Below are 12,865 nucleotides of genomic sequence, written 5' to 3' on the forward strand. Positions count from 1 at the left end.
AATTAAATTTTTAAAATTAACAAGTTCTGCACAGAAAATTTTTCCCAGCAGATGTTTTAAAATGAATGGAAACCGTTGAATTTCATTTTGGGGATGCGCTTGAAAATTTATGGTCGATCGACTTATCGGTGGGGTTGGCGACTGACTCGACCTCCGACAGAGGTCGGGCTAATTGGGAAAGGTGTCGTGAATCGTGCTGCACGCTGCGAGGTGTTCAAATAATTATTGCACGCAAAGTTTGAAACCTGGCAAGTGCACACGAGACGCCGCTCGCAACTAACTTGGCGCGCGCGCGTCAGAATTCGTAAGGGAAAATAAGGAGACGGCGGCGCATGCAAAATTCACCGAGCGCCCACTTAGCCGCTCGTTTGAATTATGAAATTGCCGAAAGTCGGGCCCTTGCGGGACCATTTGCCCCGAATTACAACCCTGGGAGGACACACACGGTTTTAGGGCCGAGTTTAGTTTGGGTGGAAAGAGTCTGAGTTATGTTTTTGTTTTCAGGAGTTCCAGGGAAGGGTTGAAGAGAGGGCGGAAACAGTTCGAGCTCAAGAGTGTTAGCTTTTTATTCTCTCTGCGCGCGGGTATTACTTGAATTTCATTGCCAATAGATTTGGTGTAGTGTGTTTGTTATTATTATTTTTTATAGCGGTCACAAAAAATCCCAGCATCCTGCAAGCTATTGTGTCTGTCACACATTTATTGGGGATCGATATGTGGATGATGGGAGTGGAAGATGAAGTGTAAATGAGAGAAGGGCAACGCATATTTTTTTCAGATTTTCATTTGATTGATTTTTTGTTTTATCAGAATTTAAGACACACTAAAAATTTAGAAATGAGACGGTTAATTAGAAATTATGCAGATTTACTTAACTGACAGATTTTAATTATTATGAACGGTTAGGTGGTCCTTTTGTTTTGTTTTGGCAGCGTTTGCTTTTTAATTGATTTTATGTACATACGTCTATGTGTGTGTGGGGCTGCAATTTAAATATGCAAATTGATATACACACACTCTGCTCGTCACGTGTGCACATGTATATGAATTCGGATATTTTAAATTCTCGTGTCCACACACACATATACATGCAGGGGTGCTGACCTAGTAGGGGTATGGCTTCTGAGGTCTGCGGTAACGCATCGGCAATCATAAGGGAAAAGACAGAAAGAGACAGAAGAATTGTTACCCCTGAAACAAAGATATCAGGCCTTTATATGAAAGAACCTTTTAACATCGTCCAGCAAAAGTGATCTCGTTATTTAAGTAGATGTGTACGCAAGAAGCGGAATAAAATTTTTGCTCTCGTCAGTTTTTTACAATGCCCTCCTCTGTGTTAATTCTCCTTCTTCCAAAATGTGCTGGGAAAGAATCAACATCAACACGACCAATGAAGGATGAGTAGAGATATATTATCAGATTTTGTATTAATATAACGAACTAAATCATATGCAAAAAGTGAAATATAATGTTCATACAACTAGAGACAAATACTAGCACGCGCGGCGCCGCCGACGAGAGTCGAAAGCGCGCACGCGTGCACCTATTTAAAGATTGGTTTAGTTTGGATTTGTTTTTTTGGTAAGCTTTTGTGCGCAAAGTTTATGTCGTTTAATCGGTTTTTAAATTGCATCTCATTTTAGCAAGTAACACAATATAATATTAGATAATGTATGTATAAAAATTCTTGAGAATTTTGTTTTTGTTTAGGTTTTCTGTACCTAACACAGGCATTGCGTCGGATACTTGTGGCAGGGTTTCAGCAACCAAATTATGGAATACCGTCAATGAGAGTAGAATTGTAACGCCTGAAACATTGGACACACTCTAATATTTACACAATTTACTCAAAAAGTGGGATTTAGCAATAAATATAAAATAAGGACTGCGAGTCCGACTTTTAAAATGCAAAATACTTTTCCACAAAATCAGTCTGCTGGTGCGTCAAGGTGGATTTAAAGAAGAACGATCGATTATTATTGCCTTTGAATTATGTCAATTACGAGATTTGTGAAAAATTTACAAAATTTAGGGAGGTCTAAAACCATAAATGCACTAGACAAAAGCGTGACTGGTGGTGGTGGTCAAAATTCGTTCAAAAAAGAGCAAACCTGTCATGCGTTTCCTAAGGGCAAAAACGTGAAGAATATAATATAATATGCGCATTTTTGTATAATATAATTATATAATAAAATGAGAAGGTCACGTGGGTTTAGATATGGATCAAATTTAGTTCCTGGAATGAAAGCCATTAATTATACCATCTCTTTAAAATTATAATATATAGTATAGCAATGATGATTATAATAATAAGAAAAGAAGGAGGTTATGGAGAAGAAGTGAGAATTGTCAAAGCCCTACAATGAGACCGTGAGAATATTAATTTTTTGCCCTTTTATGATTGCCGCGAAAACCACAGGATGAAGTAGCATACTCAACTACGTTCTAAGAGCATAAGTTCTGCACTTTTCTATTTACACGTGGACTTCCTTTCGCACTCAAATTTTTATTCCGAGCAGTAGAATCGGAGTTAGCACGCCGCTCGGCAAAATTATCATTTTACGAGCGTCTTGTTGCAAAAGTACACACACACGCAGCCAACCTCGAGAGGACAGTAAATTTTAATGGAGTTGCTAGAAGAAGAAGCTCGGACCCGACGCAAGGCCGGAAGGGTCCATCTCTCGCTTTTTTATTTTTTGCCGGCGTGCTTTTAGCCGCGCGGCCGTGTGCCGCATATGGGAGCGCTGGGACCTGCTGGCCCACACTGCACCAACAGGGTCCAGCACTCACACTCGCATTTACACTTACACGTGTTTCGTTTCAAGTGTGCGACTCGAGCGGCAGGAATTTTGATTCCACCGCCCCTGCCGCCGCCGATAAATTTATTCCGATTTTCGCACGTGCAGCTATAAATCAGGGTATTACGCCGGCGAAAACGGGAATAAATTTGCCTTGGCAACGCAACCGCAAGAACCCAAGCAAAACACACTTTCACACTCGCACTTTCTCACCAAATGTATGCATAATTGCGATCGAGTTCGCACTCGCGGCAGACGCACACAAACACTAAAAGAGAGAGAGAAAGAGCATATGCAAAGCGCGGAAAACATTCAAATATTATTCATATTGTCGCTGGGCGGGCCAAATCCCTGCAAGAGAAAGCGGCATTAGTCGGTTCAGAACGTATAGAATGCATTACACAACACGTACAAATAGAATGAACCAAGAATATTGAGTTGGTTTATCGCCATGTTTGCTTATTTAAAGGTGGGATTGCTCAAGCATGGGAGGATAGAAGGAACGGGTTAGATTCGAGGTGGCATGAAATGGTCAAGAGAAACATGTTGTATATAAGAAGTGCTTAGTTATTGGAGGAAATCCGGCCAGCACGTGGAGTTTTTTTTATTTAGATTGTCGCGGCTCTGGTGGTCGGAGCTTTATTTAAATCGTCGTCAGCTAACACGATCACTCGGCGAATTTTTTTAGAAAATTTATGCAAGAGGGATTCCGCTTGATTTAAGATATTTACAAGAGCGTTTCAACTTTTACGGTGGTTCGCGCGCGCGTTTTCCCGGGGTTGGTTTTGATAAGTGGGGGATCGATCAACGTCACCCTGCCTATCCCTCTGCAATCCAAGTAGCAACGGGTAAAATAAAGAGTCATAATCGCTCTTTCCTCGCAAACTGAGCAGTCTCTGACATCCATCAAACAGATGACATTATTTGTCTCGTGTGTCATTTTGCACAAACATAAGTATAGTATCAAATGTTACCTATCAGAGGCCTTTCCGAAGTTGGAGGCATGGTCTCCGCTACCATGTTTAGGAAAAACGTTAAAGATAGCAGAACTGTGACATCTGTGAGGACAAACCAAATTGAAGCATAGCATAAGTTGAAGTAGTTCTGTGATGAGACACAAAATGCGAGAGAGAAAGAGAGAGCAGAGATTGGTGATTGATTACACAATTAGCTACTGCAGTTCATCTCAGTCACTCTCAGTGAGAATATTAAATACTCTAGCAAATGATATGTCGAGGTGAGGGTGCCTTCTCGCCCGCGTGGGGGTGCCAAACTACTCGCATTCCCAGCCGAGTCGACTTTCTATTCGGGATCGATTGCGTGTTCAAAGAAGCGATTGCTAAAATATCCGTGAGCAATGATATCAGTTCCAGTTATGCGCAACGGTATAGCTGAAAGGGTGAGAGAGTTAGCATATCTCTGATCTGTACAAGGTTCACTTCTGCAGCTACGGAATGCGTGTGTGTGAGAGAGAGAGAACAGAGATGTAAATACAGTCCAATCATTCCACATAGGGCCTGAGAGATCCGGAGATTGATGTTGAACGAGATTTCGCAAAATGAGCATGCGGGTCCGTCCTGAGCTTTGTACACATGGCCGGCGAGATCCAAGTCTCGTAAATGAACTCTGCTTGCTTTCTTATACACGACAGGTATGTGAGTGTTTGTCAAGGTGGATGGTCGACGGGGCAGCAAGGGGCTGGAGCAGTCAGTCACACGCTCACAAACACGCACGCACGTCGAGAAAAAATAATTTTATGAGTCGAGAGAGAGGGGGGCACAGGGAGGGTGGAAGAAAGTGAGAAAAAGAGAGAAATATATATATACTATATATAAAAAGATAGAGAGTGAGATCCTATATATGATTCGCGTCCGGACGTCTCTAGCTCGGATTAACCTGCAATAATGAGTGGTGGCTGCAAGAGAGGTACACGAACGAACCAACGAACACGAGAGTGCCTGTAAGCGCCAGAGATTGTGGCTAGAACAGAAAACAAACCCCCTCTGTCTCACAAGTGCTAAAAGCTTCTCTCTATCTGAGCGCGCGCATCTCTCTATATGCAGTGCGGAACGAGAGCGAGAGCGCGTCAAAAATTAGGTTGTGTGGCAAAAATACTTGGATTATTGTTTTTAACATCCGGACAATGCTTCAAACTGTCTCTATACGAGACACGTTGCAAAAAAGAGTGAATTGTTCGCTCCTTGTCATCTAATGAGACTTTGGTTCTCTCTTTTTTCGTCCAATAATACGCAAAAAAGTAATAAAGTTCTATATAATGCGTGATATTTTGCCTGATTCTGGTGGTATATTTAGCGTTACTCTAGTTACCTAATAAAGGAACTGCATCGGAGGTTGCAGGCATTGTCTCGGCAACCATGTTTAGAAACACAGTCAGGCTTAGAAGAATGGTTACTCCTGCGGAGGAAACAAGAGAACAAAGAAGCCAAACATTAACATCATTCATCACAGTCAGTGGTTATAATGTAGAGATGGAGATGAAGTTCAAATATTTCGGGTATCAAAACTATCATATAGCAAAGTGAATTATGATAAACCAGAGAAATTTAATGAAAAATGAAGCGAGTGTTAAGATATAATATGCTGTTTCAAAAACGAACAAGAACTCATTCGCATGACTAGAGAAAAGGTAAAAGGGGGAGAAAAGCAATTTTCAAAGCCCATGTGATTTGAAAAATTATTCTTCCCACTTGGAAAAAAACTCGGCTTCTGGTTTAGAGATTTGTAACAACCATTCGCAAAAAGCTGAATAGGTCTAAAACTCTAACAAGTCCAACAAGAGTACAGGTTTGCGAAAACAAAACTGTGGCGGCGAAGAGAGAGCGAGAGAGCTGGCAAATCTGCAGACCCTGGCGGCGGAGTCAGCCTGCTGCTCAGGAAAACGCATTGTTAGTGGAATAGCAAAGAGCGAAAAATGATAAATATTTATATTTATAGAATGTATGTATGGTATATTATGAACACTTGGCAAGTCACCAAATCTACTTCTGCAACACATCCACAACAGTAAAACACAAATATGTAATTGCAACGGTTATTGAATAAATTACCAAAAAGAGTGAATCTGCTGAAAGTGAATGTCAAGAAATAAATATAAATCGGCTTGGAAACGTAAGAAACGAAAAATTATTGATCTACATGCGTCTAAAAGCAAGCCACAAGGAATGCACTTGAAATTCAATCGAGATAAAAATTGCACGAGTCGTAGCGAAACTCAAATGCGGCGCACTCAAACATAAACTAATCGGTATAATATGGAATTCAGAACCAAACCCTGTGGAAAAATATGAAGTGCATTGATAATGTGCCTGCGATCATAAAATAGAGTGAGAAACTCCTACGGTAACATTTAGATGTAGAATGTATATATAATAAAATTGTAAGAGAAACAGGGGCAAACTCAAACTGTCCAAAAAGCAGCGGGTTCAAAGTCCACCATATGCGAAATCGGTCAGTTAAAAGACTTGTCACGAATCCAGGATCAAAAGTCTACAGAATTGAGAGAGATAGAGAGCGAGATAGATAGCACTCAAGTCAAGCATAGTCATTTCGCATCGGAAAAACTCTTGTTTCTCATGCAAGCCAAACGGGGAATTGCACACGACATGAGAGCGCAAATGACCCGTGAAAAGCGTGCGCGGAGTGCGAGGAAACTCGATTTTCCAGACAATACTGGTTCGACACACCGAACAAACGGTTGATTAATCACGGAGGAAAGATTTTGCGAAACGCGTCAAGCTGAAAAATTGATCACTTGGGGGTTAAAAGGACCTCTGAGGAATTTGACACTAGAAGCACACATGTAACGTCAGTCGCCCGCCGCTGTACGGGGTTCAGGATGCACGCACGCAAATTATCGTAACGGTTCGGGCCCGGCGGGTTTTTTGAGATCTTGATGAGAAGATTGGGATAAAGTAGTAGCTTTCAACTAGCATAAAAGAGAGAGAAAGAGTGATGTGTGATTGGTCGACAATAGGTAAGAAGAGCGAAATATAAAGAGAGAAAGAGTAATAGTTGCAAGTTTTACCTAAGGAGAGTTTTTCGCCAGAGTCTGGTGGCAGCGTAAAGCCAAGCACTGCCATCGAGGCGATCAGCACACACGGCACTATGAGGTTGAAAAAGTAGTACAGAGTCCGCCGGCGAATGATAATGGTAAATGTAATATCAATGTACGGCTCAGGACAGCAATTGTAGTAAATTTCGTTCCTTTGGCCGGGAACACCTGCGGATCACAAGAGGAGACAGACGCAGTGTCTGAGTTAGAGCCTTGACAAGCTACAGTTTTGAAAGAAGGGATCGAATTCGTACTCGTTCATTTGAATTCATTCGGTTGGCTTTTCCAAATTGCATTATAGGAAATAATGAAATAGTCCAAATCCCTGAAAAACGACACGCGGTCTTTATAATCTCTTACAAAGTAGAGAGCAAGGCCTTTTTAATATTTCTGTGTGCACGTCCTTTTAGAAGCCCTCAAGGGGTCGCAGCCGACCGCATGAGTGATCAAATATTGGCCCGAATTATCTCATTGCAAATAGAGCTAGGCAAATAATATGCATAGCTGAGTGGCTATTCCCAGATGAATGGCTCTCCTTACAATTGGCAGCGCCGGCAAGGAAATTGTGGCATTGTCTGCCTGTAGTGTATTGTTGGAATAGGCGAATTAAAGGAAAATGGAGCGGGGAAGCGCCGGCCCCCTCCCATTGAGGAAAGTCCGTCAATAAAATCGTGGCGGAAGCCCGAAAGCACCCATCGTTGAAATCGCTCACTTGAAGCGAACGTGTTTTCGAAAGCCCCTGCGCCAGTTTATTGATTAACTGGCTCGCGGGCGGGAAGAGAGGCCGGCGCCCGCCTAAAAGAGCTAAATTTAGGAAATTCTGCCTGCGTGCCCTCTGTATCACTATGCCGGGGCGTCCATAGCGCGGCCAATTGCGAATTCAGGACCTACCTAGTAAATCCCATTCACCGTTGGTGATAAAACTGCTAATGTCGCCGCCTGTGTCCTCTTGTAGCTGTAAATCAAGCTGCAACAAGAAGACCATAGAATAAGACGTGCTTACAATTGCGGACGCGGGAACGACATCAAGAATCCAAAATGCTGCGCTATTCCTGCTTTGATTTCTCTCTGCGTGTGAATGTTGCCGAAATTCTAAGCTAGTCTTTTCCTGATTCTATTTCCTTTTCATGCAAATGAGCCGAGGCTCCTCTCTTAAATTGTGTGATTGCTTCTCCCGACTTGTGTCGGTTTGATTCGGCATGCAAATTTGAATGTGCACTATTCTATTTCTCGAATTTTCAGCTGCTGTTGTATTTATTCATTTGTATATGTGTATGTAGAAGTCTAAGAGATTTTCTATTTACTCAAAGTCCGTGGAAAATCCGCTTTCATGCAGCTGCTACACTGCATTTCGTCGCGCGCGGAGAATTAGGATTGCTACCGAAATTTTGCACTGTACCTGAAATCCATCGTAAGTCCAGCTGCCAAACTTCATATCGCACCGCTGGTCGTCAAAGGGGAACCAAGTAATGTCTATCTTGCATGTGCTCTTGAAGATGCCCGGCGGAATGTACAAGCAGCTACCGTTATTTCTGACCACCACATTAGTGGGATAGGTCCCGTCGAAACCCTCATCCGCACTTCACGCGTTCGAGTAAAAAAGAGAAAAATGAAAATCGTAGAAATTCAATCAATCAGATAACGTTGTAATCAAAAAGCGTGCACGTAAATTCGAAATAGATGTCGAGAAGAATCGAAATAAAAACCAGAACAGTAAAATCAGAGTGGAAGTATATATGTATATATCCAAAAAGCCGACAGGCATGTAAAAAGTGGAAAATTTCAAGAGTGTGGCTGCAAGAGTGAAAAATTGCTTTTGAATAGGAAAAAGAGTACTGCGCCAAGGCTGAAAACTGGAGAAAGACACAGCCATATCAATAAACAAACGTGTGGAATTCAGTCAGTTACGCTGAAAGTTTTGTTTTGGTGGGCTACTTTTCGTTTTATTTATTCATTTTAATCATTGGAATCGGGGTTGGAGCATAAATACATATTTAGAGAACCAAACAGACCAGAAACTTAAGCATCACAAAAAAAAGGAAAAATAAGTTTAAGTCGTAAAATTAAGGTGTGGTTAATAGGTTTTTAAAGGCGAGCGAGTCGTGTTATTTTTTTGTTATCTCAAGTCCGGGTTAGTGATGGGACCATCGCCTTATTTTATCGGTCCAACGGCTAGAGACCAGCTTCGAGAGCGAGTCTGTCGCCAGAACCAAGTGACTTGTGTGTTTTTTACAGTGAGCCAACAACGACGGCAGCTGACAGTGGAGGTACATTGGCACCGGGCAGGCAATTTATTGGCTTAAAGAGCAAAGCATGATTTATTTTTGCCGGCGTTTTTAAGCTTGAAAGGTTAGACCTCGATTAATATGCTCAGTAACTGGCGCCAGGGCAGCATATTTGAAATTTACTCAAGCCTGATTTTAATTTTTTTTCTAATTACTTTAGGTTCAAGTTTGCTGCCCTGGAAGCGCAAATTAGGATAAGATAGCAGAAAAGCGAGAGGGTCGGGGTCCATTAAAGGGAGAAGCAAAGCAGGTGGGGCAGATTATCTGTTCTAGGTCAAAGTTCGGATGGTGAAAAATTCCCAGTGCGCAACTATGTACTTGATTTGCACATCTGGGAAGAACTTACTCAGTCGCTGGCTCAACTACTACGTCAAATATTATTTACATTAGCTCAGAGCAAATTAAATGGAAAATTATGTGTGTGACGGTGAGAATTTTATTTTTTTTTATGTTTAACCCAGTTCCAATTGGGATTTTGAATGATCAGAATTAGCGCGTGTAAGTAGCTCTACGAATCTAAAATTAAGCGTGTGACAAATACACATGACAAACAGAAAAGGTGTTTTTATGAAGTATTTTTGTTACATTAGTTTCTGATATTTATCACTCGTCGGTCGTGCGTCTGGCTGCTGCTGGTTGAAAAAACTACATACAAACCTTGCGAGCGGACCCTCTGCGCGCCAACTTTTTTTTACCCGGAGGCGTGTCGGTTGTTTTAAATGCACTCGCAATACTGCAACGCACTCGGGATTATTTTGGATTACACAGATCAACATTTAGTTAGTTATTTCAATCGGTTTAATTTAATTATGGTGTGGCAAAATAAAAGGTATACGTGTGTGAGTAGTTAGAATTGATTAAATATTTTTTTCCACCAAAAAACTTTTGCGTCACCTCACTGAAATGAACAGAAACGCAGCCTGCGTAAAATAGAGAGCAAAAAGCTTTCAAAATATGGTCTACAAAGAACTACAGAACGAAAGAGAGTAAAGAGGCAGATTGCTGCGAAATCTACACCACTTTGTCAGGCCGCTCAGCGTAACAGAAATACGTGTATGCACTCGATATATATTCGAATAAAGTGGTAAAAAATATAGAGAAAGAAAGAGTGTGTCGCCGGTTGCATACCTGTTGTACATGAGCACGTCAGGTTTCCAGATGCGGTGAGGAGGGATCCGAAGGTCCTTGACGCCGCCATACTCGGACGAGTTCCACCTCAAGTTGACATCATTCCACTCCTACACGACGCAGACAGGAGGCTCGTCAGTAGGGCAAGTGAATCGTTTTCTCGAGCTTTTTTAAGATAAAAAATATACGGAACTGGTTTTTTTAGAGAGTGTGCTCTCAGAAATGAAGCTGGAAACTGCGTGAATTCTCTCTAAAACTCCGATATTTTGTTGATGTACACTGATTTCGGAAAGAGAGAAAATAGAGAGAGAGAGATAGGAGGCAATTTAAAAACATGGCAAAATGCGGTTAAGCTTGATTTCCGAGGCAACTACTATAGACTGGAATCCACAGTCGTTGTTTCAGGAAGGGAAAATGCGCAGATGCCAATCTACAAACCAAAAGCTAGAGTAAATAAATGTTCGTGCAAAGTACAGATCATGATAGACGTTTCAAGTTCAAAAATACGGATGGTAATATGAATGACGTTTGATAGAGTTGGAGTTGCTACTTCAAACATCTCAAAAACATCGAGACTATAGTGGTATTAGAAAATTTAAATTCTCTCTGCAATTCGTGATTTATAATTATCCGGGTTCGAATAATTAATTCGGTTAGGAAACTACTAACATTGAATTGCAACTTGACTTAATTCTCGCGTGATTTAAGCTCAAAAGAAGATAGTTTTATTACCATTCATCGCACTAAAATAAACTAGATACTATTGAAAAAGGTTTATGAAACGGGGGTCACAAATTGCAGTTTATCTTTGACTTCGTAAGGAAGCTGCGGATTTTCCCTTCCTTCTCTCTAAACTGGTCTTGATTTTGGAAATTTTATAATTAGGCCTTAAACCTAGAAAATGGAACATAAATGGCCGACACGCAACATGAAAATAGCGGCATTGGAAACGAAAATCGTCGGGAAAGGCATGCGAACACAACGCTACCAAACAACACAAAAGTTTTACACTCCAAACAAAATACGGCATGCGGATAATTAACAACCTGCAGCTATATTGTTTCGTGCAGATGAGAGAAAGGGCAAAAATCTAAAAGAGTATATGTATATAGAGATATATCAATATATAAACGCAGTCTCTCCTAGAAAACAATTAGGAATTTTTGAATGGTTTATCTCGCTTTGATTTGCGTGTAATGCTGAGACGCAGCAAAAAATTTTGCTTTTTTGGTTTAATTAGGTTAGAATGAAGAGAATTTATTTAAAAATTTTATTAGCGCTCGTGATTTACAGTAGTTGGTTCATGTGTGTGGATGAATGTTTTAATGGCAATTTATAATTTTTTGAAAAAACAGGAAAGCATAAAAACACTGCGAGTTTTGGTCGAGTTGTTTTAATAACCAGAACGAAAGAGAACAAAGGCATAACCGAAAAGAGGGGCTCACAAGGATTCAGATTGTTAGCTGAACTGCAAGAGTTGGAACGAACACGATCCAGATAGATTTAAGTATGTTCTGCATTGGGGAGTTTTTTCTAACGTTGTTTAAGCACCCGAATTAAAAATCATCTGAAATCCTTAAAACACGAACAAAAGAGGCAACTCAGGCGGCACAGAGATATAAATTTTTGTCTTTACTTTACGAAATAGAGGTTGTGCTCTCTCGAGAAAAAATGTTATTTTGTTTATATTTCCTACGGACTATTGCAAGGAGTTTATTATGAAAATTGCAACGAAAAATCATTTTAGTGGAAATTAAAAGGAAGAAGTATATATTTTAATTAAATCTTGAGAAATACAGCAACTTTGGCTTGTTCAGGCGGGGCAAGACGAAAATTAACACTGCACTCGTCTTGATGTCAACATGCTTTTCTCCAAGTATACTCTCTCTTTTGTAATATAACTCGTGTAGATATATATGAATATATATATAGTAAAATATAGGAGTAAAATGCCAGTAGTAGTATATAGTAGTAAAAAGAATAACTCATGGGATGGAAAGCAAAAAGAAAGTTAAAAAATAATAAGTGAATTATAAGAGTAATATTAGTAAAAATATTTTATATTCCTGAGGATAAATAAAGTTGTTTTGCCCCTTGACTATTCTGCTGCAAATGCGCAGCGAGAAAGCAAACTCGTCTTATCCTCATTCGGTTCGCCAGTATATATGCGGACAGTGCAAAAAAGAGAGGAGGAGAGAAAACTGAAGAGATGATCGGCATATATTCAATGTAAAAAAGTACCGCAATGATGGTAAAAATCCACATTCATATCCACACATTTTTAGTCCAGGTAAAATGCTCTCGTTTTTTGTTGAGATGTTCCAACTTGGTTTATCCTCTGTTTTATTTAATAATGTTGAATTTAAAGTGACTTACCAGTTTTAACCATATGTTTGTTATTAGAAGCTGATTCTTCTCATCCTAATATACATGCAACGAGAAGAGATGTGCGTGTGTTAGTTTTTATCGAAATGCTCACACCAACCAAACATTTTTGGTGCCAAATGCGTGTAAGGATCGTCCCCGCCGGGGAAAGGAAAGAAACGATATCGCGCGCCGGGGGGCGGGCGGGGACTGAAAAT

The 12,865-nt window shown here is 40.5% G+C and overlaps 1 protein-coding gene across 8 annotated transcripts in view; it reads right to left on the reverse strand.

The window, feature by feature from the left end:
* Positions 1-12,865, reverse strand: part of LOC135938092 (neuronal acetylcholine receptor subunit alpha-7-like) — a 35,719-nt gene that overhangs the window by 12,888 nt on the left and 9,966 nt on the right. Inside the window, exons 4-9 of one of the 8 annotated variants that reach the window (XM_065481623.1) lie at positions 10,284-10,393; positions 8,270-8,450; positions 7,762-7,837; positions 6,844-7,038; positions 5,127-5,213; positions 1,722-1,808 (exon numbers count right to left, since the gene is read on the reverse strand). In XM_065481623.1, the coding sequence (XP_065337695.1) occupies positions 1,722-1,808; positions 5,127-5,213; positions 6,844-7,038; positions 7,762-7,837; positions 8,270-8,450; positions 10,284-10,393 (736 nt within the window). Of the gene's footprint in view, positions 1-1,104; positions 1,192-1,721; positions 1,809-3,772; positions 3,857-5,126; positions 5,214-6,843; positions 7,039-7,761; positions 7,838-8,269; positions 8,451-10,283; positions 10,394-12,659; positions 12,705-12,865 lie in introns of all 8 variants that reach the window. The other 7 variants (XM_065481618.1, XM_065481616.1, XM_065481622.1 and 4 more) reach the window with 7 other exon arrangements.

The sequence above is a fragment of the Cloeon dipterum genome, chromosome 2, assembly GCF_949628265.1.
Source record: "Cloeon dipterum chromosome 2, ieCloDipt1.1, whole genome shotgun sequence".
Classification (NCBI taxonomy): Eukaryota; Metazoa; Arthropoda; class Insecta; order Ephemeroptera; family Baetidae; genus Cloeon; species Cloeon dipterum.